The 27,353-nt window shown below is 40.6% G+C and overlaps 2 protein-coding genes across 6 annotated transcripts in view; one reads left to right on the top strand and one right to left on the bottom strand.

Moving 5' to 3' along the window:
- Positions 1-411: 411 nt before the first annotated feature.
- Positions 412-5,605, bottom strand: ckap4 (cytoskeleton associated protein 4). The gene is made up of 2 exons (XM_023801573.2): positions 5,303-5,605; positions 412-4,595 (listed from the first exon to the last, which is right to left on the bottom strand). The coding sequence occupies exons 1-2, from the start codon at positions 5,603-5,605 to the stop codon at positions 3,276-3,278; spliced, it is 1,623 nt and encodes a 540-aa protein (XP_023657341.1). The 3' UTR covers positions 412-3,275.
- A 102-nt stretch (positions 5,606-5,707) lies between these two features.
- The window catches only part of LOC111838518 (ankyrin repeat and sterile alpha motif domain-containing protein 1B-like), a 40,922-nt gene continuing 19,276 nt past the window's right edge, over positions 5,708-27,353 (top strand). The window contains exons 1-4 of one of the 5 annotated variants that reach the window (XM_023801576.2): positions 5,708-5,842; positions 18,909-19,015; positions 21,353-21,451; positions 22,049-22,201. In XM_023801576.2, coding sequence (XP_023657344.1) covers positions 5,773-5,842; positions 18,909-19,015; positions 21,353-21,451; positions 22,049-22,201 — 429 coding nt within the window. In that variant the 5' untranslated portion in view covers positions 5,708-5,772. Of the gene's footprint in view, positions 5,843-6,265; positions 6,878-14,838; positions 19,016-21,352; positions 21,452-22,048; positions 22,202-23,286; positions 23,901-27,353 lie in introns of those variants that run through there. The other 4 variants (XM_023801577.2, XM_023801575.2, XM_023801574.2 and 1 more) reach the window with 4 other exon arrangements.

Below are 27,353 nucleotides of genomic sequence, written 5' to 3'. Positions count from 1 at the left end.
ACTGGAAAAGTTCAAATGAAAATATTGCACTTTTTACTAGAATTTATCTTTAATTTAACTATTAAAAAATAACTATAAAATCTGTCTTAAGACTAAGTGCATCATTATCAAGTCAGACTTGCATTACTTACATCCAATAATATCAGACACTGGTATTGGATATCTGTGTTGGCTTTCAAAAAGCATTGTAACCTCTAGTAACTATTATATTCAATAAATCTGTCCTAATCCAACCTTGAGAGCCAGTCATACACCTGAAGCCAAAACCACATTTGATGCTCTTTACCAATAAAAAAAAACATGTAACGTTTAAATGGATTGTGCTTAATGAAGGCATATTAAATATTGATATTAAAATGTCACCTTTAAGGAGCAGTCAGGTTTCAACAAAAAAACAATACAAAAAAAAACTTCCACAGTCAAAAAGACAATATTTTATTATGCTATTATTATATATAGCAATTATTTTATTATACAACACAAATGCAATAGAATCTTATCTTCTAATATGAATTCAGTTTATTTCTCTACAGGTTTTCCCCTAATATCATCATTAGCCATGTACTGTGCAGTGATTCAAAGCTGCCATTTGACATCAGTCAATGGAGTAACAACCAAAGTCATTAACTTTATGTGCAGACTGTGCATGGGAACATTTTGTGCATTATATTTGAATTTATGAAACACAGCATTGTATGGTTCATGTAGCTTTCTGCTTCTAAAAGACACTGTAGAAATATTTTGTAGAGTTGAAAGGCCACATGCTTTATCAAATGCTAAATATACTTACAAATACATAAACACACACCTGTCCTAACAGATCTCAGCATTCTGGACAACACACACCTGAGCTGCACTGTCATTGTAGAAACTCTGCACCTAACTGTCATATAATTATCTAAACTTTATGATCAGCTGTCAGTAGGGCTGCACGATTTGGGGAAAATATCGAATTGCGATTTTTCTGACAGAAATTGCGATTACGATTTGATTTGCAATTTAATTTTTTTTTGTCAAGCTTCAGTTCAATATTCAGTGTGTAGTAATTTTAAAACATATGACGCAGCATGATACCATCAGTATTAACTGGTTTATATTCTAATGCAGGGGTGTCAAACTCATTTTAGGGTGAGGGCCGGATGAGAAGAAAATGTGACCATGTGCGGGCCGAATTTATTATTTATTTTTTTTAATCATAGTGCATCAAATTACAACAAATACACTATATTCTGTAAAACTGCATTTAACAAGTCCTCAGAAACTGTTCATTAACACTCTTATTCCTTTTTAATACTACTACTACTAATAATAATGATAATAAAAAATATTTGATATTTAATACTATTGTTCAAATCATCCCGCGGGCCGTATTGGACACCATAGTGGGCCGTATTTGGCCCGCGGGCCGTATGTTTGACACCCCTGTTCTAATGCAAGGATGAGAATTTAAAGATGTGATGTGTCAAGTTAAATAAAGTAATAATGAAAACTATTGCAGCAAAAAGAAAAATAGCGATCTCGCTTATTACCCTCCTAATAACACTAGAACCACCTTTTCCCACGCCAATGAACAAGCAAGAACTACTTCAGTGTATGCAGCCCTTTTGTTTGCGCTATTGTTTTGTTAGCTGCTGTTATTAACACTAATAACACTCAAAAAACCGTAATGTTCATAACAGAGTGGCTGTTCTGTCCTGAAACCGTAAAGCTGGAAATTGTTAAATGTAGTATGCATTTTATAAAATGTTGAATAAATAGAAGTCGTTTATTGGTGATTTCATGTTGGTCGAAGTTTCCGCTTTTTAACAACTGTAGGCCTATACGGTTATTTTCTATACAAATCAATTCACGTGAAACAAAAAATGTACGTGTTCATGGTTGCAAACTCTTTCAGACTCTCATGCAAGAAAACTTACGGCAAATTTATATTCCATTGTGAACTTAAAGTTAGCTGCATCAAAAACGTTACGGCAGTTTGCAAACCCTACAGACTATTTACAAGGTAATAAAACTTACATACATGTAAATGTGTGCAGAACAGAGAACAGAAAATCTCACTCCATGAAGCTGACCAAAGTTGCCAACCCTGCATTTTATTTTAAATGAGAAGTAAAATGCAGTTTTTGAATGAAGCAGCTTATCATTACTTTGCTTTGTTACTCGGGCAAATACAAAACGAATGATTAAACATTATATGCGTCTCTTTTTGTATGTTTTCTAAATAAGACCGCGTGCCCATACCCAACTGTAATAGCGATTAAAGCGATCTATTCTTTTAGTATTTATGTTAAAGCAAGACTTTTATTTTATTACTGTTGTGGGATTAATCTTTGGAAACACTTAAATTTAATAAGCATAAAAACATATGACATAAACACGACTGCATTGTGAGTTTTACGGCTTTTTTGGAGGTCACTGACTCTGCTGCTGTGAGAATTACTTACTGTCTCGTTGTTTTGATGGGTTAGCGGTATACTAATGCTATTGCCTATTAACGAAAACCAAAGGTGTGATACGCTGAAGTATATTGCAGCTGGTGTTTAAAAGGAGCTCGCCGGTTCTATTGATGATAGGACCTTTCTGAAACAATCTCGGACCATGAAATAGGAAGGCAATTCACTTATTGCTCAGTAGCGGAATCAGTATTTTTCCACACCGCAAATGTAACATTTTCCTTGGGTTTCACGTGTTTGTTGTTTGTGGGCCTATACGCCTTCTTGGGCCACTTCTGATTGGTGAGCATGACTGGCACGCGAGAAGCATGGCGCTTGTGATTGGTGAGAATGACTGTCACACAGGGAGCATGGCATGAATTTGTAAAACTATTCTCACAGCAGTTTTAAACACTGGGTCCGACGTATAATGTATATCCTAAATCGTGATTTTTGCGACTTGCTAATCGCGTTGTTTCAAATCGCAATTTCGATTTGAAATCGATAAATCGTGCAGCCCTAGCTGTCAATATTATTTTGCATAGCTGGGATTCCTTCTTGGGTTCTCTTGGGCATCCATCTAGAGTTTTTTGGTCTCTAAGGATGAATTCCACATTTAGGAATAGGGTATTCCCCAAGAGAGTTTTAAGGCTTAATATAAAATGTATGACAACATTTTTTGGTACAATTTTTTTCTCATGAAACCCAAATAGTTAAACTGTGAAATGATTTGTATTACAAATCAAGTAGATAAGTCTTCAATGTAAAAACTGCAGTATGAAGGAATGAATGATTTGTCAGGCATCTAAGAGGCAACTGTCCTTCTCCATGTCTCCACATAGCTTATTCTTTCCATTCAGGCGACATCGGTGCTTTGAATAGTACATCCACAGTGGTCTGAGTCTTCTCCAAGTCTTTCTGCATTGAATAAATGGCTTCCTCATGTCTCTCCACTTTCACAGAGTAAGCTACCAGGTTGTCTACTGCGATCCTAAGCTGCTGCAGGTCATTTGGGACCTGGCTAAGAGAGGCCCTCAGTTCATTTGTAACTTGGGATTCTGTAATGGTCTCTCTGAGGGTGTTTAATGTCTGCTCTAGGGCATCTAGTCGCTGAGACAGACTAGAGTGGGCTGAGGCCAGTTCAGCCTGTGCATTGTCTAAACCAGGCACTGTACTCTTAAGCTCATCCATATCATTCTTCAGTGCTTCTGCTTGATTGCCTAGGGCTAGGCAATGGGTCATTTCTTCCAAAATAACCTGTAATTGTTGGGCTCTCTGCTCAGCATTTTCCTTTCCATCCTCAAAATCCTTGGTCAGAGTAGCAAGTGTGCTGTCATGAAAGTCAATCATGGCCAGGCTGGACTCCAGCTTGGCCACCTGCTCTTTCACAGGCACCTGGACAGAATCTATGCTTTCCTCCAAGACCTTCACCCTGGCCTCTAACTCTTCGCTGTTCCGCTCAGCCCGGTCCAATGATCCACGCAATTCCTTCTCCAGGCTCTGGAGACTGCCCTCTGCCTGAAGAAGCCCAGTCTGCATGCTCTGAGCCTGGTCTGACAAGGTTTGGAAACTGACCTCAACAGCCGACATAGACTGCCTTAGTGTCCCAATTGTGCTCTGCACTAGCTCCCTCACAGATACAATCTCCTGGGATTGGGATGCCACCTCCTGGTTCCTGGTTTGGAGTTCTGCTCCGACAGCACCTATCTGTTCAGCCAGTGAGTTTGTGGTCTTCTCCACCACCATGCTGTCAGCCTGAAGCTTGATCATGGAATCAGCCAGACTCTGCAGCTCCTGCCTAAATTTCTCTGGGTTAGCAAGGCCCTCCAGCCGCACACGTAGGTCCTGCAGCTGACTCTGTGTTTCACCCTGCACTTCAGCCACTCCTGCCACACTGTCACCGATGGAGGTACTCAGCTCTGCCAGGCGCTCCTCCACGGCCTGCTCCAGTGAGGAGAAGTCCCGCTGTCGTGTCTGCTTCACTTCCTGGATTCCATCTGACAGATCTTTCAAGATCTCCTTCTGAAGTCTTTGCAGTGCTTCTTCCATCCGCTGTGTCTCTGACTCCACTCTCTGTTGGGCCCGTCCCATAGTGTCAAGCTCTGCCCTCACCCCACTGAGAGCAGAGTCAAACTTGGCCACTGTTTCCTTCACAGAATCCACCTTCAACCATTAAGAGATGGGAAAAGACTCTGCTATCACATCCACAGGAAAAAAATACAACGTTGTAAAATCTTTCACGGTAACCCAGCAATGTGTTGTTACACACTAAAATGAACAATACATTTTTAATGCTTTATTTTGCATAATACTAAAATAAAGCATTTTATACTGTGAAAGCTGTAAAAACTTGTAAAAACATTATGACAAGTTTTTTTATTTGTCAATATATACTTTTTAAACTCAAGATGACATAATAGCACTTACTTTTTTAACTGATATGAGAGTAGTGTAAAAAATACAAACCTCGGGTTTCTCATTCATGTATGCTTTTGAGCTGATAGTGATACAATTCCATATTATGCTGTTATTTTTTGTAAAATTAATTTAAGGCAACAATTCCATCCAGCTCCCAACCACTTTTTCTGAATGGGGTCACTGAGGCCTAGATAATCACTACTAACCTGACTGCGTGGCTACGTTGCTTGTTTGCCATCCTGTCGGTGTCCCCCACCCTCGTATAGGCTCACCGTGACAGTAATAATCAGTAATTCTAAGTGGGATGTACGCATAGACATTCCCAGTTAAATATGTTATGCACATATACCCGATTTCTGAAGGGTCGTGGGATATATTGTTGCGTTATATGGATTCGGCAATTAAAAACTATTTACCACCGTTTGTAACGGTTAACACGATTGTTTGTTTACCTCTTGACGAACCACTTCTATTTTACTGGCCACCTCGGCATTCCGGTTTGTCAGTTCTTCGTTCCTGCCGGTGATCTGACGAACATCCTCCCGTACCGCTTGCACATAAAACGCGGTGAAACCCGCCGCTACTGCAAGGGCTAGGTAACACAAGGATGCCAAGAAACTCCAGCAACTTCCCGAGGCAGAGCTCGCAGCGACAGGGCCAGCCGGCTCGCTGGCTTTCGGACTCCGCTTTGCCACGTCATCTGGATTTGAGTTCTTTACAACCGCAGTGTTCTTATTCCGTTGTTTCGCTGTCATGACTCTAAAATAATGAAAAAGACAAACTGGTCTTTTATTTCTTTCAGTTTTCCTTGTTGAACTAACTATACATCGGACGAACTGGAAAGTGTACAGATCGCTGGTGATGAGATATTCGCCGAAGGGGCGTTACTCACGGAACCGCTCTAGTTCTACTCTGCCTGCTGATGTACAGCGGCCATTCGTCTTTGGAGTTTGTGAGACGGAGTACACGCGTGAGGATCAGGGCGTATGCAAGTACATGCCCGCTTCTATTTTTGCATACATTTTTGGGAGGATTTTTTCGTTTATTGCCAGACAGTTTCGTAATCTGTAATATCAAGATGAAATGTTTTTGTATATAGAAGACGTTTATGTTATGCTTTAGGTGTTTATTTAAAATTCTATTTGCGCGTATAAACTTTTTTTAATTATGTATTAATTATTGGTAGTGGTTGTATTGCGCGGTGAAGTTGGTTTTATGTTCGATATTCGCTACATTTACTGACATCTAAACTGCAATATCTTCGGGATCATGACTGCAATTCTTTTCAGATTAGGCTCTACATGTGAATTTAAACGAGGAAAATATTTCACACTTTAAGTTAGCTCCACATTTTCCAGCAATATGAATTAAAAATACAAAGCAAGATGGGAATATCCTTCTGCTCACACAAAACTGACGGAAAATGTAGGGACCGTCTTGAAAGTGCAATGCCCAATCAGCATAACACCACTTATACAGTGTATATGAATATTCATCTACTCATTCAGTTTTACTTTCCTTGGAAATAAAGAAATAAGCAATATTTTCTGTAGTTATTTAATACAAAACAACACCCATATTTCATAATGTCATAAACAGTTATATGGACACATACAAATGTTGTTCAGCAAAATAGTTCAGTGTGAAATTTTTCTGAAATGGTGTGAAAGATGAGAGAGGGCCAGAGGAACTCATTGAACTTGGTTTGATGTTGATTTGTTTTAAAAATGAAAGAGTTATTACAATTTATCCAACTGCAATATTGATAGATGGTTATAGGTCACATAGAGCTGGTGTTCTGGAAGATAGATGGGTGTGAAAATTTCTCATAGGGTGTGAAAGATGAGAGAGGGCTAGAGGAACACACTGAATTTGGTTTGATGTTGAGTGGCTTAAAAATGAAGGAGGTATTACAATTTATCCAACAGCATTATTGATAGATGATTATAGGATACATACTGTACGTGGTGTTATGCTGATTGGCATTGCACTTTGAAGACGGTCCCTAAATTTTCCAGCAGTTCTGTGTGAGTAGAAGGATATTCCCATCTTGCTTTATATTTTTAATTCATATTGCTGGAGAATGTGGAGCTAACTTAAAGTGTGAAATATTTTCCTAGCCTCATCTGAAAAGAATTGCTGTCATGATCCCGAAGATATTGCAGTTTAGATGTCAGTTTAGATGTCAGTAAATGTAGCGAATATCGAACATAAAACCAACTTCACCGCGGTCCGTAACCTCCGGGATAGGCTTCGGATATAGGGCTGTTATTGTAGCAAATTATGTGCAAATGTGTGTGGAGAGTTGTGTGACTGCATCTCAATCCGTGTGTGGGTAATCAGATTTGCAAATGTGTACAGGAATCTGTAAATGCGTAATCTGATTCGTATGCGTAGTGAGATTTGCAAGTGTACTGAGATTTGTACGTGTGTGGAAAAATCTGTAAATGCGTATATAGGTATTAATCATGGTAAAAGCATTTTGCTCCAAGGAATGTATATACCGATAAGTCATTATAGTTACAACTCAGGCGGACCTCTCAATTGTCTTTTTACACATGGTTACACATAGTCTTGATCTCCAGCGTGTCCTGGGTCTTTCCGGGGGCCTCCTCTCAGTGGGACATGCCTCAGTGGGACATGCCCGGAACAGGAGGCATTCTGACCAGATGCCCGAGCCACCTCATCTGGCTCCTCTCGATGCGGAGGAGCAGCGGCTTGTTAGTCTATCATATTAACATAAACTAGCAGTGCCAGAAATAGTTCATTTAGCCACATAGACTACCATACTAAGATTAATGTTTATGCTATCACTTGTGTACATAAAGCTTATTGTCATATGTGTCATAGGGTAATGACAAACCTCCGAATCCCGCATTTGCTCTTGCGACACCCCGGCACACGCTTCGACTTTACCACGACCTGCAGAACTGTAGTAAATGTGGAAATGAGTTGCGTTGTGAACGTGCGGTCGATTACTTTTCCTAAAGGACCCAGATTGTGCGTCTCAATGAATTGAAATTGAATTGTGAGAACTTAAATTGAATTTGGAGAAGTGAGTTTGTAAGTATAAAGCGTCACATTTTCCAGGTAGCATAAATGCAGTTTCAAGTTAATTGGAATTCAGATTCAAACTAATACATTCAGATTCAGTTTTTTAGTGCAATAACTGCAGATTCAAATATACACTATTCATATTCAGTTTCTAGTGGCACAAATATCAGCCCATATACTTCTGCCGCGGCAGATCTGCAAATGTGTGTGGAGATTTGTCTGTGTATAGAGTTTTTGAGGGCTTGGGGCTTAAGGTTGTCCCACTCACTACTGTATTTGTAGCTCCACCATTTAAACGCAGAAGGAGGATCGGTAACCGTAAATGCAGTATTCGGGTACCATTTTTTTGAGATGAAATTGCTCTCTCTGCTCAATAGTCGTTTTGCAAACTTAGACGATCTAATCAAATTAAACCATATTGTAATCAATACTGAACTTCTAGTAGCTTATTCATTTAGATAGATTAGGGCTAACCTCAGTATATTTTTGGATTGCAGAGGGAAACCCCACATATTTCCCTGCCTTGTCCCTGTAGCCCTGTAGGCTCTGGACCCCTACAACACAGTGTAGGATAGTCAGGTTCAGAAAACAGATAGATGGATCATATCACAATAATCTCCCTATGAGATATAGGGCTCTCAAGTTTCATCAAAAGTTTGGAGTAAAATCTGTTAAGGGCACAGCATGTGTCTCACGGTCAATGCATGAGACTTATTGGATCTTGCTCTTCCACCTTGTCCGCACTCTGTGTGCGTGTGCATCCATGTAATAATGTGCTTGCAGTGAGATCACATGTAACTTATTTTGGAATTTATCTGGAAAAAAACAAATTCTATTTTCTGATTGGCTGGTAGGTAGCTAATAACATGCTGGCAGTAGGATTGCATGTGACTTATTTCAGAATTTACCCCAAAAAAACAAATGCTATTTTCTGATTGGCTGATAGGTAGCTATTAACTCGGGACAGATATGAACTCAGCAGAAAACTCCAGTAGGATCACACATGCACATATCACAGGGCCTAAATACCAGCTGGCCTGAGACAAGGCCGAGCCTGGTACGAGAGGCACCAAAGGGGGGTTACACACATAAACACACACACACAGATAACAAGGGAGGCCAGCACTCCAACTTTTATTGTCCAAAGATTTAGGGACCTACAGACAAGCAGAGTGGACCTAATGGACAGGGGTCCCTCGACTTGGCACACAACCCCCTCCCCATACATTCAGTCTTGCATACCACTCACCCAACAGACGAACGCCCTAAAGGAAGTTTCTTTTAAGTTTGGCTTTTGTATACGCTGTATATTGATTTACTCATGACTACTAGTCTCAATATACAGATAGGTTATGTTTGTATGTGTCCTTAGACAATCTTAGTGTTTTGTGTGCCACCCTTATAACCATGTTCACGGAGTATCACCTATTTTACCCCTTTGCACTTGAACACATATAAATTTAAATAAATAGATAGGTATAGCAACCATTGTATATATGTTCTCATGGTATACCAGAAGAATCTGGAAAATTAGTGTAACCAATGTGTCCTAACTTTTAGAGTCTTCTTTGTTAAAACCCCCCCTTCTCTTCCAACATTCCTTTGTGGTCCTTATCTGATCTTGGTGGACCGTCACCAAGTTTCTTTGTTCTAACATGCTATGTTAAATGAACTGAATTAAGGTGTATCTTATCCATTCTGGAGAAGATGAATTGGCATAAGCCACACCAACCAAGATATGTTGTGTCCAGATGTGCAACTTATATTGATATTACCACAAACTAACGGCCACGCCTATCTATGGATAAGATGTGCTGTTTGTAATATGAATATTTGATGTAATATCTGCACAAAGTGTAACATCTGTTGAGGTGCAACCCAAAACACCTGTATCCTATACTGATGTGAATCAGTCACATAGATAAAATAATTAATTGTTTAATCAATTAATACAGATGGTATGAGGTATGTACCTGTGAAGCTGGTATGGCATGTTTGGTGTCAAACTGATTGTTAATCACCCCTGATTCCAAATCTGGTCAGTCATTACCATAAAAGTGGATGTATCAAAAGTTATAACAGCTTAATGAAAATCATCAGTAAAGGGAGAATCAGTCGGGCCATAAATCCCAAAAGGACTGATACGGACCCCCTTCCGAAAGCCCGCCAAATGGATGGCCAGCCATTGGGCCAGGAGTCGAATTCCTGGTCATCCCTATTCATGAACTTTAGACCATAAAAACCTGGCGCAGAGAACAAAGGTGCACAGAAAACAACCATCACCCCGAAGGAGAACATAAGCCGGGGCAAACAGATCATCAAGCGCAGAACGACCATCAGCAGCGCAGAAAAGACCATCAGCCCGGGAGAAGAGAAGCCCACAAGAAGCCCTCCGGTGAAGGCCCAGCTGAACAGAGAACAGCACCCAAGACAAAGCTTCACCAGGAGAGAGAATCCAAAGGGGCTCCACTCCACTGATCCAAACGCCGCGCCTTCCTGAGTGCCATCAGCTCAGCAGCTCTGCCATCAACTGCCAAGACCCCCCCCCCCCCCCCCACTCTTCAACCAAGTAAACCAACTTCCTTTCATTCTAACAACTTAAGCTGTTCTGTTAACCTGCTATAAGACTTTAGGGTCGTGTTTCCACAAACTGTGCTTGCTTTGCAGAACAGTATTTCCCATTTCAGGTTACTCATTTAAATCCGGTCATTGCATTTTCATAATTACATTGTTTGTTTTTTTCCGTTATTTCGTGTTTGTTGTTTGTGTTAGGTGTAATGTCTGTCTTATGTTAGTTGTAGTGTTAGCTAGGAATAAATGCATGTCTTTTACACAACTTTAGCCTCTGTCATTGAGTGTCTCACAATAAAGTCCCTGCCTCTGTGCGATCTTGCTACACGCTCTGAACCTCAAACTCGCCTGAAACATCGCGAGACTCTCTCTCATCGGCCGTGAGGGGAGCTTCGCTACCAATCGTTTACATTACCTGGTGATGCAGCTCGCTGGACGAGCCTTCTAACCCAGGTTACTAAGCGATACTGGTAATTAGTGAATCCCATTTAAGTCTCACATTAACAGACTCACAGGGATACCGCAATTGAGTTTGGAGGAGCCGACCATTCGGCATAAAGATTGGTTAATAATCAGCATTAAATAATAATTAATTAAACTTTAATTAATTTCAAACATATTGGTGGAGATATTAAAAATTACCTGAGCTAATAATTCCTACATCCGTTATAGCTGAACAAAACTACAGCTAAAAGTGGCGCTGGGGACTAAATTGTTTGTTATAAGCGAAATTCTGTTGAATGCGAGTCCGCTATATCTGATACTTTTTCTGCATATTCTTAAAGGCGCACGGCCGGCATGTCCTCATGCAAATTTCTGAGATCAATGATAACATTTCCTCAAATTCTGTTTTTATTGTCATTTCTGTTCTTTCATTATTTACTTAGTGTTATGACTGCGGGCGGTCAAGCAGGCGATAGAGCCGTGCATACGAGTGAACAGGATTTATTCTGGGTAACAAGGCAGACAGGGAAGCTCACAGCAAACAACGTCAATGACAGACCTAGGGAAACAGACTTGAATGCAGACTAAATACAAAAGACAAGCAGAAAATAACAGGTAACAGGTGATCACAATTGGGGTAACACACGTAGGTAATGAGTGGGCGTGGCACACATGAGGATCGTACGAGCCGGGCGTGACAGTTATCTATTTATTTGTTTATTTACTTATTTATGATTGTCTTTCATGTCTTTTGTGTTTTTATTTTACATAGTTTGGGTGAGAGTGGAAGTAGGGGTGGGTTGTATCACACTCGCAAGCTGGCGAGCAGAGAAGTAGGCAAGTGGAGCCGTGAAGACGGACAAACAGGGTTTATTGGCAACGGAGGGCAGACAGGCATGAACATCCGGACAATACAATGACAGATCTGCGAGACAGTGGGAGACGCGGACTAATATACACCAGACAAGTAAAAAGGAACAGGAAACAGGTGATGACAGTCAGGGATTAACACGAGGTAACGAGGTGGGCGTGGCACACACGAGGATCGGACGGAGCTGGGCGTGACAGAACCCCCCCCCCAAAGGCATGCACACCGGGCACGCCCAAGGGGAGGTGACAGACGAGACAAGGGAACAGGACCTGAAAGACAAAAAACAAGACATCACCGGGGCACAGGAAACAGAACGGAAACACAAAACAAGCAGAGGGGCAGAAACCAAGACAAAACCTGACAAAGGACGGGGAACGCGGACAGACAGACCAGGAAAGGAGACACAGGGGAAACACCCACAAGCGGAACAAAAGGGCCAGGAGTGAACGGAGGCACAACAGGAGGAGAAGGAGCAGGAACAGGAGGGACAAAGGGACGAGGAGCAGACCAGGGAGACCAGACAGGAAGGGACGGAGGACAAAGGGGAGCCTGATGGAGCCCAGACGGGCGGCGGCCAGAGGGGCTGCAGGCAAGAGAGAGGCAGGAGCCGCAGGGGACCACACAGGGGCCAAGGGAGTGACGGAGGGGACATGGAGGGAGCAGGAGGGACCACTGGCGCAGGCAGGCAGAATGGGGAAGCCGTGGCAGGTGAAGGGGAAGCCGGAGCCGGAAAAGGCGCCGTCCGACGCCCCGCTGAAGCAGGGGGGCCCAGAGGCGGCCGACACGGAGGCGGGACCGAGGACCGGCACCGAGGCACCGGGGGGGGACCCGCAGGCAGCCACCGAGCCACAGCCAGGGGACGCACAGGCGAGCCAGGGGACAGGGCAGGGTGGGTGGGACCCGGGCCCGACATTTGTGTCCCCTCCCCTTACGGGACACGGAAAGGCGGGGTCCTAGGGGGTGTCGGCCTCGCTGGGGCAAGGGCGATGGAGTCACTGGAGCCACAGCGGGTGGAGGCTCGGGCAGAGCAGGGGGCGTAGCGGCAGGCGGTGCAGCCGGAGTCGCAGGTGTGGCGGCAGGCGGTGCAGCCAGAGCCGCGGGCGTGGTGGCAGGCGGTGCAGCTGGAGAGACAGGCAGGACGGGCGAGCCGGCAGGCGGTGCAGCCGGAGAGACAGGCAGGACGGACAAGCCGGCAGGCGGTGCAGCCGGAGCCTCAGGCGTGGCGGCAGGCAGTGCAGCCGGAGAGACAAGCAGGACGGGCTGGACAGGCGGGACGGGCGAGCCGGGCTGGACAGGCGAGCCGGGCTGGACAGGCAGGGCCGCGGGCAGAGCGGCTGCGTTAGGCAGGGCCGCGGGCACCTCGGGCGTGCGGCCAGCAGGGGGTGCCTCAACGGGCACCTCGGGCGTGCGGGCAGCAGGGGGCGCCTCAGCGGGCACCGCCGACACGTGGCCAGCAGGGGGCGCCTCAGCGGGCACCTCGGGCGTCTCATCGGTTGATCTTGTTTTGTAAGAAAAGTGATATATAAATAAAGTCTGATTGATTGATTGAGACACAGTGTGAAAGAAGATAGCACTATACAAAGCACATGCAAATTTCTGGCCTGACTTGGGCAGTTTTTAAAATATAGCTGATGTTCATGCATTTTTTAAAATTAACATTTCATTTAATAAAATTGGTGTTTTGATTTGTATTTGAGTGCTACACCATAATGTTAATACATTTTTCCATCCATATTATCACTGCTTATCCAGTACAGGTCCATGTAGTTTACCTGGTACAGCAATGTGAAATTTTTAACTGATGACAAATATATTTTTGTCTAATATTGCCAATATCTAACAACCAGCTACCGTCTGAGCCACTTGTTGATTTAGTGGAGGGAGTGGGCACATGATGAAACTTGCAGAGCTTGCTTGCGCAGATTATTGGAATGAGCCAATGAAATCCCTTGCCCTCCACTATGGAAAATAGCTGATCGTCCAAAATAATTATCTTCAATGTTTAAGTAGTTGTGTCTATAACTCTGTTGCTGCTAACTTCGAATATTGAGAGATTCCAACATCTTGATTTTTAGTGAATATCAGCTGATACCAAAATGTTAACTCAGATATTGGCCAGATATTGGATATTGGACCTGGTACAGTAGTTCAGTAAAGGCCAATATATGCCAAGGGTCAGAATGGATATTTAGTTATTAGCCTGGCTAAATTCGTATACAACTTTTTTTGTGAAAAACAAACCATGCTTTTTTCTTGGTTGTTAACAGAATACAGGGTGGTTGCCTTGGTGATAGCTGTGTGTGTCATTAAAATTCAAAATAATTATGAATTCTGTTTTTATCTTCCAACCTGATGTTCTGATTTCCAGCGGAGCTCTTTGAGAATTAAGTGTAATGGAAGATGACCAATAACTATTGTTTTGTAAGGCCAAGAAGAATGCATGTGCCGTCTGACAGATCAAAATTCCTTCCCATTCCTTGCCTCTTCGCTAATGACATGTTGGATATTATTGTTTTACTGTGGATACTTAGGGGATTATGTTTACAGAGCAATGTTTTTTTTAAAAGCCCATGTAACTATTTATTGGATACAGTTAGATAGTAGTGGGTAGGATCTAGTTTTGCCTCTAGAATCACTTCAACATAGGTGTGTTGAGCATTCTGAGGAGCTATTCTGCACAAAAGTATTGTATTTGTACAGTACTTGTGGCCTTTCTGATAATTGTAATACAGATCTCTCTCATTAACAAGATATTTTCAACTACAAAAATACTGAATGTTTTGGCTGATTACACCTTTCTTAATAAACTCTAAACACTGTAATATGTAAAAATCTCAGCCATTCTAATGCTTAGTCAAATAGTAAATTAAACTCTTGACGCTGTCTCCATGCTCTATGTTTTCATTGCAGCTGTTTGCATTAGCACCTAATAAACTGACCACTGCAAGTATATTTTCATTAAATAGTCCATGTCTACTACAGGATATGATGACAGTACTTCTCTTTTGACTGCAGGTCTGTTTCTATAACCATTTTTGGTAATGTTAAAAACATATGTTGTGGATGTTTCCTTTCTCTGTTCCATCCAGTCTTAATCGTCTACTAGAAACCTTCTACAGTAGTGTATGTAATAGGTTTTGTCCATGTTTCAGAACTGTGTGGGTATGTGACTGCAGCAAGCAGCTTGGTGTGTCTGTGTATTTGTCTGTGTGTGATTGTGTATACAGTACTGTGCATAAGTTTCAGACAGTCAAAGAAAGTAATGTTTAAATGATCTTCACGTTGGTGTAAAACTATGATTTTATGTCTGTCAAAGTGAGTCAACTTAGCCATTTCAAACCCTCTCCTAAAATAACCCCAGTATTTGCGGCAACAGTCCATTACAGCAGTGTATTTTTTTAGTGGAGTAGTACCCCACCTTCTTTGACTAATCAGTATTTCATTGAGTCATTTGTCTAATTAAGTTAATTAATTGAGCTGGTGGTGAAATTTAAGCAAACAATTCAGTTGCTGTTACAAGATGATGAAAAGGCATTTGATGGGTGAGAGTCAACATTTCTTTTGAGATTTTTCCCATATTAAGATGAAAATTGTTATGGTACAGGCGGGAAAAAAAGGTGACGATCCACTAGTGGCTGGAAGATAAAAGGGCCATTTACCAAAGAACACTGAACATACTGGGGTAAAATATAAAAGGACCGTGAGGGGTCAGGAATAAACAGGGGAAAATAACTAACAGAACCATACGGGCAATTCCATCGTGACAGACGTTACATTTAGACGGACATTGAGGCCTACTAACCACTCTCCCAGCTAAAGTTGTACCCCAAGGAACCTAACCCTATGTGTGGTTATAGTTGAGGCCTGAACCTGTTTGGTGGGGGACCAAAAGTCATCTTGTGACTTCTGTGATTTTCAAAAGAACCAAAATTACAGGCGTGATGGACGTTACGCAAAAAAGACATGGAAAAAATCAAATAATATTTATTATCAGAATTCTCTGAATTCAGTACAGGTACAAATTGATGTTTACCCTAGGATTATAGAGTGACTCATCCTTCTTATATACAAGCAATGATATTGTTTCTAATCAGAGTCCCTTAGGAGGCACTACCAAATTTGTTCCAAATTGTGTGTGACAGACGTTACGTGACGGATGTTACCTCTGTCCACTGTGTCCTGTGATGTGAGAAATGGTTAGTTTTTTTGTGTTTTAAACTGGGAAATCAAAATTTGCCCTTAATTTTATCTTAAAATTGACCGGTACAAAGAAATAATTTTGAAAATGTTCTGAAAACCTTCAAGTTGTTCAAATTCAAACTGCAAATGCTTCTTAACCTTTAAAACATTTTAAACTCAAATTACCATTTTTACAAACACATCAGATTCTGTCTTTGAACACTTTAAATCTGCAAATAATGAAATATGCCAAAACTTGGGCAACTACTCAAACCATAAAATTAGTGAAACAGTGTTGAGACATCCACTTGGTGAGTTCAGTTCAGTTCATGTGGGTCAATCAATCAAAGTCGAGGAACTGAGCACCCCAGTAATCTCTTTTATTTACCATGGTTGGTTGCTGGAGTCTCTTTATCATCTTTTCTCTCACATAGAAGATTTTGTCTTCATGTGTTCCATCTGGCCAGTTCCAGGTGTCATTGCCTTTTTTATACATGACTGTCACTTCAAAGTTCCCATCTCTGATCTGTGAACCTCCCCAGGGAAGAATTTATACTTAATTTGTTTTTACTCTTGAATTTTCATCCAAATGAAAACAAAATTGAAAATGGCAGCTTCTTTTCATGTCCTAAATTGCCAGGTGCATTGTGGGAGTTTATTTGCCTTGCTGCAGCTGCCACCTTTGGGGAATTAGTGGAACTACTTATTGTCTTAAGAAAGATGAAAGAATACACAAATAAGATAAAAAAAAGACAACATTCCTACCACTTTCTTGGGACGTGACGGACGTTACATGTGACGGACGTTACAGTTTTTCATCCCCTTGCCCATGCTACTTGCCAGACATGGGGACAAACTTGGCACATCATTGATTTTGCCTTGTCTAGAACTTAGAGAATTGAAAAGCTTATGTCCCTATTCCTTCCAATTTTCCTTCAATGAAATCAATTCACAATTTCTGTGACAGACGTTACATTGACAGAGAAGTAAAAATCAGCCCAGCCTGCCAGTTACCAGCTTCAACATTAGGACTGAAGCTCCTTTCTGCCACAAATTGATGCTCTAAACATAACAAATCGACTTAAATGACTTGTGTTAGCTAATTAATTACTGCTTATTTCAGGGGTTCAACTCACCTGTTTTGGTGCTTTTGGGATTGAAAATTCACAGTGTTTCTATCCTGAACTCAAATTGTTTCTTGAAATTAGGGATATAGTGGATAAAATTAGTGCCTTTTCTGGATACAAAACAAAGTTTTATTTTTTGCTTATTATGTCCCTCTTTTCATGGAATTGCCCATACTGTACATACACCAGCTTAAGCAGGGGTATCAAACTCCATTCCTGGGGGGCCGGAGCCCTGTGTAGCTTAGCTCATTCCCTGTTCCACCACAAATGATTTAGCTTACGAGCTCTGTGGTAATTAGCACAAGGAGTTGAATCAGGTGTGTTAAATGAAGGTAAACCAAAAACACAGTGGAGTTTGACACCCCTGAGCTAAAGGAACCAGGCAACCACAGGAACAGGACTACACAAACGGGCAGAATACACACAGTAATTCAAACAATGACGAACTGGAGAAATGAACAAAGGCAGGAACTTCAATACACTGACAACAAGGACTAACAAAAGGCAGGTGTGAATCATCAAAAACAACCAATCAAGTAGGGCAGAGCGCAACAAGACACAGGTGAAGTGACTAACACTAATGAACACAGAACTAAGGTAACACAGGGAAATACTACACTAGGAGAAAATCAAGAAACAAGTAAAACAGAAAATAACCACGGCAGGGGCAGACAACCATAAATAAGAAAAATTAAACACAAGCGTAAACAATATCAAATGAAGGATAAGGATAAAACAAATATCAACAGATAAGGCTAGCCTTGAACCCATAACCATAGGGTTGCAGCCTTTGCGCCACACATTCAACCCCCTGAGCCATGGAACATGGGAACACACAAGGATTAGACAGGAAGTGAAAACGTGGGATGGCCAGCACCACTTGCTGGCCAACTGGGGTAGTTGCATGGAGGGCAGGGGCAGATGGGCGCTGACCCAGACAGAAAATGTTTGGGAAGTGCAGTTTTGAAACAGAGAAAGAGTACTACTTTGTTAGGCCAGGATATGTTAAACTCACATATGGGTTGTCCATGTTCGCTCCACAGTCCTAAAACATGTTAAGGTGAATTGGAATTACCAAATTCACTGTTAATGTGTGTTAGCCCTGTGATGTGTTGGAGCCCCATCCTGGGTTATTCTCTGCCTTACATCTTTTGTTTCTGAGACCCAGACCCCGGTGATCATGTATAGGAAAAGTGGTATAGAAGTTGAATGAATGAATGAACAAATGAATGAACTAATATCTGGGGACTTGTATATAATGTCTTTGTGTATGTATATGAGGATTCAATTTATGGTGTGTGTGTAGGAATTTTTACGTGTGAGGTTTGTGTGTGTGCACGGTATGTAGATGAGACCCATGCATGTGTGTGGGAGGAAGCAGCTCAGAGTGCTTTTCTGTTTCTACAGAGCCTGGTACTGTAGAAATTTTGCTGCCAGTAGACAGGGAGAGTGGGGGGTGGGCGGTGCAGAGGAGCAGATCTGCAGCTATTGGAAATGAGTGGGAGTAATGGCTGTACGACTCTCAGAGGCTGACAAAGAGCGTCCACTCACTCACTCACTCACATGCACACATAACGCCGGGAGCTGGAGCAGAAGCTGATGCACCAGGGGAAATGGCATTTGGCTTCCATGGCATGCTCACACCACCGCTGTCCTCCTAGTGCTGCCATCTCACTACCTATTCATTCTACTTTTCTTTCTGCTGCTGAGCGTTGAGCGCCATGCAGTCACAGCTTGATGAGGCTGGTTGCCGCGACTACTGCGTGGACGAATCTTCCCTGCTGAAACGACTGCCTCTAAACCCCCTTGCAGGCCCACGGTGCCCAGTCCAGTCTGTGGGCCAGTGGCTGGAGAACATTGGGCTCGTTCAATACGAGAATCACCTGGTGGCCAACGGCTTTGACAATGTCCAATTCATGGTGAGTACATCCATTGCAACTCTTCAGTGTACTATGTGATGTTCCATTCTTTGTGTAATATTGCATTCAGACTATATTATGTAACATACCTCACCTCATTCAGACTCAACTGTGTAATTCATTCTACTCTGCGCTCTAATGTACAGTACCTCATTCACCCCAACCAAGTAACACTGCGTTCAGACTCTTGTGTGTAAAACCTCATTCAGATTCGGCATTGCAATGCAGTCTACTGTTTACTCTAGTTTGTAGCATTCTTTCTGGATTCTAATATATAACATTGTCTTTAGATTGCATAATCTAGCACTGCATTCAGATTTTGACCAGTAGCATTTTGTTTGGATGTGTTGTATCATTACATAGACTTCTGTCTGCAACTTAATTTATACTTTGTGTAACATTACTTTCAGACTCTTCTCGCTATAATAATCAGGGACAGCATGCACACTTCACTATGCAACCTCAATAGCAGTAACCGTATCCCATTCTGTTTTTTTTTCAGTTTTCTATCATTTTAATGCTTTTGCTAATGAAACTTCCATGTTCATTAGCTTTGATCTACATCATGCAGTGTTTGTTCAACAGTCAATAATAAAGCATGTTTTTTGTTAAAATGTTTGTAGTACACAATGTATCTTGTACCAGAATTTTTAAAAGTTCTTGTGAATTACTGTTTGTAATAAAAAACATTTTTCTAGTGTGTGTAAACATATAAACATTTTTCTAGTGTGTGTACTGATACATGTGTTTATCTTTGTGCATTTTGTAAGACTGATAAAACCTACAGGCCAAATACGATTTCTCCATCCAGAAACTGTCTGTCATGAAATTAATGAGGTCAATAATATGCATACATGTTCACACACACACACACACACACACAGTCGTTTAATCATATCTATTTGGGCATCGCTCATTCATTTCTATGGGAAAAATTCTAATGCTAACTATGACTACTTTACCTTTGGTCCCCACAAGGTAAGGTATACCTAGACCACACACACACACACACACGCACACACACACACACACATGCACACACACACACACAGGCTCCAGCCTGCACCTAACAGAACATACAACATTCACTCACTTTCTTTCCCTTTTATAAAACATCGTCACACTACTATACTTCTACAGCCCTCCTACAATCATAATGAAGAAGTACAGTACAGTCAGTGACAGGTTAAGGATAAAAGTCCAACAAGTCCTTTGACTAGGTCAAACCTGACACTCAACTCCAGTCAATCCGCAACACATGCCTATATAATATTGACTAATGGGAAAAATAAGCAGTGTTTATTCATTTTATTTGAATTTCAAAAATGTGAGCAATACATTGATCAATGTTCCAGTTAATAGATGGAAAAACATTTGAATAATGACATAGAACTAAAGCAAGATACAGGAGTATTACCCACCAGTTACCTTTATCCAAATTCCTATTATTTGAATTCTCACACAGAAATTCTCACCTACTGAGACAGAAAAACACTTAAATTTTAATTCAAATAAATAAACTCTAATAGGAAGTAGTAATGATACCTGAAAAAAATTACATCAGAACAAACTGAAATGAACATGAGCAAATAGCTGAATACAAGACGCAGAAAGCATGAAGACAACTGAATTTAAATTCCGGAGTAAAAAATAATTATGTAAGAAAAAAATCACATCTGCACATTTAAAATCTACAAGATGAATAAAATCTCTTAAGTGGAAGCAACAATGCAATTGACAGAATTTGTTAATCACTGAGCAGAGATGTATTTAGCCAATGAGACATGAGTGGCAGCAGGTATAAGCGCTTATGTAAAAATGGTAATGTGCTCATCTTGAGCCTTGCCAGGGAGTAGAAACAATGTCCATCTCAGAAGCCTTTGATTCTAAGGCTTACTTCCTTTCTTCAGCATCTACATAAATGAACTACGTCTCAACTGCTCTTCTGTCTAAATATAATTCCTGATATTAGAAGCTAGACGTTGCTTCTAACGTTGTTATCCAACTAAATGTTTGTGGTTGTGCCAGGTTTCCTTAGTAACATAAAATTCCTGCAGCTTTCCTTCTCTCACTCCCTCTCAGACACACACAATTGTACAGATGAGTGACAAGGACACAAAACACCATTTTCATCACACAAATAAAAACTGATTATTCACAAAACATTCATAATTTACGGAACATAATTCCCAGTTCACTGGTTTTCTGGTATTAGCTTTACCAGTCAAGGGGATAGCAGATGGCAGGCAGCTAGGATGAATTTGAATTATTTAAAATTGATTCATTGTGTCATTAACACGCAAGGTGTATAGTGCTGTAATGTTGTTTCTTCTCCAGGGCGGTAATGTGGTGGAAGACCAAGACCTGCTGGAGATTGGTATCCTTAACTCAGCTCACAGGCAGCGTTTACTTCAGGCCACCCGCCTCCTGCCTAACGTGAGTGTGGGGGTAAAATCTGAGATCCTGGAAAGCTTTGAAAGATTCCTGAACAACCCACCCCACGCTTCTGCTAGGTTAGATGAGGTTACGACCAGCGTGTGAAATACAGGGGGGGGTCTGACACCCCCAATTAACCCATGAGACCCCCTGAAAGCCTCAAAAGCAAAATTTTAAGGGGGTCTCAAGATGGGTATTGCGCAACAATAGGGAGATGGGAACCCCCCCGAATATTGACGGGTATTTTGCACACTGGTTACGATACAACATGGATGACTCCCCCTTTATTCCTCAAGCTGTGTCTTGAACTGCAGAGAGACAGCAGATCTGAATTATTTTACTTCGTTGTGCTGCAATGTTTTTTTTTCTCTCTGTTTAATCTATTGAGTCTTCCTGGATATAATTTAAAAAAATATAATCAAACAATTAAGCAAAGATACAGTTACACAGGATGGCAAAAAACCTGATCTACAGCAACAGTGAGGAACAACAAAATGATGTATTAATTCCCTGGTTTGTTCAGCATTGTCACACTCATCATTGTCTGAAAAATCAGATCCCTCTGCATATATATCTCCCTCAATGGTCTGAATGCAGGTGCAGCCCATTGGTCATCCTGGAAACATCCCCACTTCAGTGGCAGAGTGGTTAGAATCTTTGGAACTTGGGAACTACACACAGTCCTTTCTCATCAATGGTTACACCTCTATGGAACTGGTCAAGAAGATCTGGGAGGCTGAGCTCATCAGTGTGAGTAATCTCACTTCTTGTATTCTGATTGTGATATGGAGTGAACATCCTCAAGCATTAATTCAGTTCATCTCAGTTGAAATAGTACTGCAGAAATATCTTTGTATGTAAATGGTATGATGCTGTGCAAAGCTAGCATAATGCCTGTTTTAGTGCATTAGAACTTGAAGGATGTTTGCTTTATTGTTCTTAAAATAAGAGCAATAGACATGGAAAAATATTAAAAAGAAACAAAGCGGCTATATCCATTATTAGGGTATGCACAGTCTATTCTCTGTTGCTGTTCTGCTATATGCTTGAATAAACTGTCCCATTTACATTTCTTTAACAGATCTATTTAAAAGTAAAACAATATGCTGTTCACAGTTCAAAGTTCCTGGTGCTGTGAAGGTGGTCACCTCTAGATAGTAGCAGAGATTGCTTGGCCTGGGTTTCTTAAACTAAACCTGTTAAATAGGATACCTAGATTTAATATAACCACTAGCTTAAAAATGTAATACTACCTGAAAAAGACTTTTATGCGCCATTCATTCACATCAGCATGGTGAGCGAATGTTCAAGATGAGTACAAAAGGCTGAATGAACACATTATCTGTAATGGATATTACACTCTGCTTAATTATAAAGTGTAGTTATTTTTTAAATAATCCCCAAACAGCCAATAGTGGGTTTATTTAAAAAGATCATTATTTTCTGTTAGCCAGAAACAGTGACCAGGTGTGTGGCAATGATCTGGTCAGATGTACTAAAATACATTCTCCCCACAACACCTTGCCATTCAAATGCTCAGATTAAGGGTTTGATTGCCAACAAACAGTTTCCATGACTTTTCTTGTTCACACAAACTAAATGAATCCAACCTATGTGAGTGATATTACATCAGAGCTATTTAAATACAGTGTGATATTGCATGCATTTGTGTGTGGAAATATGTATTTTTTCTCTGAGAAAGGTTTGTGGATCAGTTAGCATGTGGTTCTATGTGTTGGCTTGTATGTGTCTTTATGAGTTTGCTTTCACTTATATCACGTATGTGGATCTGTGCATGGAGCCCATGTCTATGTGCCCATCTGCCTATGGGTGGGAGTGTGAATGCAGATAGGGTGTATGGGTGTCTCTTTTTGTCACCATATGGCTGTGTTCCTCTGTGCGTGTATGCATCCCTTTGTCTGTATTTGTTCTTGTTTGTGAGCATGTGTGACAGAGAACACATCAGCTGTAGTCTAGTTGCTGAGGAGACAAATGAGAGCTGGAAGCAACATCATAGAATAGATGAGTGTCTTGGTGAAAAAGGGGTTAAGTACACAGGGATGCTGCACTGCTGCAGCTTCAGTCACCTGCGTTTCCTGGGAGCATGCCAACGCTTGGGATGGGACTGCCATTGCCATAGCAACAAGGCAATGAACATGAGAGAGGCAGAGAGTGGAGTGAACAGACAAAGCAAGAGGAGAGAGTACGAACGCCTCTTATCACGGAGCGCAGAGGGAGAGAATAGGAGAGGAGCAAAGATAGTGAGACAGAGAGCAAGAGGGAGAGAGGGACCAGAGATCCGTGAAGAAGATCAAGGGAGAGAAGGATATTGCAGAAACACTCAGGTCTGTGGCTTAGCCCTGCTGCTCTTATATGGGAATGCGGTGAGTATGAAGTGGAACCCTGCCCTCAGGCAGAGAACAGAAAAAGGATAGAGCAGGAAGAAGAGGTAAGAGGCACTGGAAAAATTACATCACATTACAACAATGTTTTTCTGCCTGCACCTGCAATGGTTACGGCTTGTGCTGTTTAAAGTGCTAACTGAATACCACTGCACCCTAGTTGATGACTTGATCTTTCAGAAGTCAGTACTGATTTGTCTGAGCTTAAGCTATCAGGAATCAGTACTTTTTTGTCTGGTGAGAGAAGAACATCATGTATCAATCTTAAATGTGACTGATGTTCACTGGACTCTCAAGCACGATGACTGTGCATGAAAGTTGCACATGGAAGTGTCACTTGCATGCCATTCGTCAAAAACACCAACAGCTAGCTTTGTTATGTGAACCAAATTCATCTTTTGATTTCAGTGCTATACAACTGATGCTTGTTTTAAATTTTAAATAAAGGTAAATTAATACATTTAAACTGAGCTCCTAGCTTTGCATTCCAGGGCCTGTCAGCTTACCAGAGCTTTTCTATAACATGAAAGGAAGTCATAAAAAGACAGCAGTATGGTGTACTTTGAACAGAAGTCTGGAAGACGCACTAATGAAGGGATAAGAGATGTGGGTGATAGGTGGATAAAGTTACGGAATCCAGCAGATATTCCAGGGGATCAGATATTCTTATGGAAGCTAGTAGAGTATAGGGTAGAGACAGGTGTGGAACCTAGCAGACTGGCAGATATTCATATGAACGCTAGTAGAGTGAAGGGTAGAGACAGGTGTGGAAACCTAGAAGAATGTTGGATTAAGGAAGTTGTGGAATATGGCAAAATTGTCACTATGTATTTCATTAAATGGAAAATGTGGCACTAGATATCCTTAACTGTGACCACTAATTAAAAAAATAATAACCCATCTGAATACCACTTGAATTATGACACAGGTGAAATGCATAATAGTTTTACATGTAGTTTAATACTTATAAACAACTCTCTTGACTTTTATTAAAATCAGAAGTGGTGTTCATAAATAGTAGTAGCAATACATCAGGACAAAATGTACTATTGTGTATTATAATAAAACTGATTCCACCTTAAAGCACTTGCCAACAGTTGTGTACTCAGTTGCTAGGTAACTATGTACTATCCCTCTATTTACTAGATGCTGTTTATAAATGGATAGGGTTTGCATTTTTTGAATTGATGAGGGATTAGACAGGTTATTTATTTTTCAGTCACTATATAGATGTATTCTGATGAATATTTCACAGTAGCAGAACTGGATGTGTGCAGAGTGTACATTATTTTCAGATGGATCTGATGGATCAACTTTTGCATGTTTTGTTGGGATACAGCTCAGAAACTAATATTACATGAGGATAAGGCTGTGGTTCTGTGAATTTGTTGGTATACATACACATGTTTAAATGTGCCTTTTGAGATGCTTGTGATATAGTTTTTGGAGTGTCTCAAGTTCACATGGAAAAACATTTAAAGACAGAATATCTGGGTTAATTGTCTATTCCTAAAATTCAATAAGTGCTTATTTTATTAGTCACAGCAAAATGTAATCAAATATTATGGCTTTGAAATAAACTGAGAACAAAGTTAGAAAAGAAATAAAAATTAAATAGCATGAATGGGTTATATGCACTGGAGTTTCACCAATTTAGCATCCTTCAGAATGTGACAGGCTAAAGCATTTTTATAGTAGTATTTAAGTGTTTTGACCTAGCAGGAGCCACAATATCAACAAGGAGTTAGGCTGAACACTTTTTATGTCAATAATCCCTCCCAAAACATTTCAGTTAATGAAACTTACCTGACCCTGATTGGATTCATTACCTCTTTTTTTCCAATGGGTCCAGTTGAGCATTTAGATATTTTTTTGGCATTTTTCCTGGGATAAGGTTTATGGATTATTATTTATTTCTGTGTTTTAATGTGTTATGTTAGCTAGCCTTTTTGTGAGGATTGTAATAGCAAAAAATGCTATTCTCTCCACAGAGAATGACATACAAATGCATAAATTAGGCTGATTTTAGTATTACTAACTGCAGGTAGGAAACATGGAAAGCTCATTTTATCGGTCTACCCTCTATTCTATAATTAGCTTATTCATATGAAGGCCCTTTGTAGAAGACTTTTATGGAGCATCTTCATTGTCCTGACTGAAGTGCTGAACACATGACATGTACATGTATGTATTCGCCAAGACAGCTGACAGATACAACACACACATTCATTTGTTCATATACAAATGTATACTTGTGTATGCATACAGATATAGGCCGACAATTCTCACTGCAAACAAAATGATGACGACAGATATTTAAATTTTCTGTGTACCATAGAATTGTTATTCCATCCACAAATTGGTAACCACAAATCCAACCTATACAAAAGTAATCACACACATACAGATCTTGATCCTACAAATATCTTTGGAAAGTAAGATAATATAAAATAATGAAACACTATTTTAAACTAAGTAACACCCATCAAATCTGTTCCCGGTTGTTATCTGCCAACTGCACTTCTCTAATTTCTAGATGTCACTAATGCTAAATGCTTGTATGGTAAAGACCAATAAATGTTATTGGAAATTCAATGAAACCAAATGGCAAAAAACAATGCTCAGGTAAAAACCTGAAATGTTTTCAAATGTTTCCAAAATATTTCCAACCTTCAATTTTCTATAATGCTGACAGTGCTACTTGAAAGTTTTAGTGAACCCTTCAGAATTTTCTGTATTCCTGTATAAATATGACTTAAAACATCAGATTTCCACAGAAGTCCTAAAAGTAGGTGAAGGGAACATAATAGAAAAAATTTGACAAAAATATCATAATTGGTCATTCATTTGAGGAAAATGATCCACTGTCACAAATCCATGAGTGGAAAAAGTATGTGAACCTTTGCTTTTAGTATTTGGTGTGACCCCCTTTTGCAACAATATCTGCAAATAAATGTTTCTAGTAGATCTTCATCAACCACTGTTGCTGAGTGTTCTCCTGATGGTGGACCTACACACATTCACATTAACCAATGTGACAGAGGCTTTTAGTTGCTTAGAAGTTACCCATGGTTCTTTTGTGACCTCACAGACAATCAGGTGCCTTGCCCTTGGCATGATCTTTGTTGGTTGACCACTCCTGGGGAGAGTAACAATAGTCTTAAACTTCCTTGATTTGCATACAATCTACAGTATCTGACTGAGGATTGGTGCAATGAAAATGCTTTAGAGATGGTTTTGTAGCCTTTCCCAGCATGATGAGCATCCTTTTTTTCTAAGGTCCTCTGAACTGCCCTTTGTCAATGACATGATACACTGATACTGCACAAATGTGTTTGAAGATGAAGTACTTAATAGAACCCTGTTCTTTTAATATAAACAGGGTGCCCATTCACACCTGATTGTCATCACATTGATTGACAACCATCATACTGATTGACAACACGTGTCTCTAATGTCACCTTCAAATTACTTGCTTTGTCCACTCAGATTTGTGACAT

The sequence above is a fragment of the Paramormyrops kingsleyae genome, chromosome 3 (assembly GCF_048594095.1).
Source record: "Paramormyrops kingsleyae isolate MSU_618 chromosome 3, PKINGS_0.4, whole genome shotgun sequence".
Lineage (NCBI taxonomy): Eukaryota > Metazoa > Chordata > Actinopteri > Osteoglossiformes > Mormyridae > Paramormyrops > Paramormyrops kingsleyae.
The sequence above is the reverse complement of the archived record's forward strand: the minus strand, read 5'-3'. Positions and strand labels throughout refer to the sequence as shown.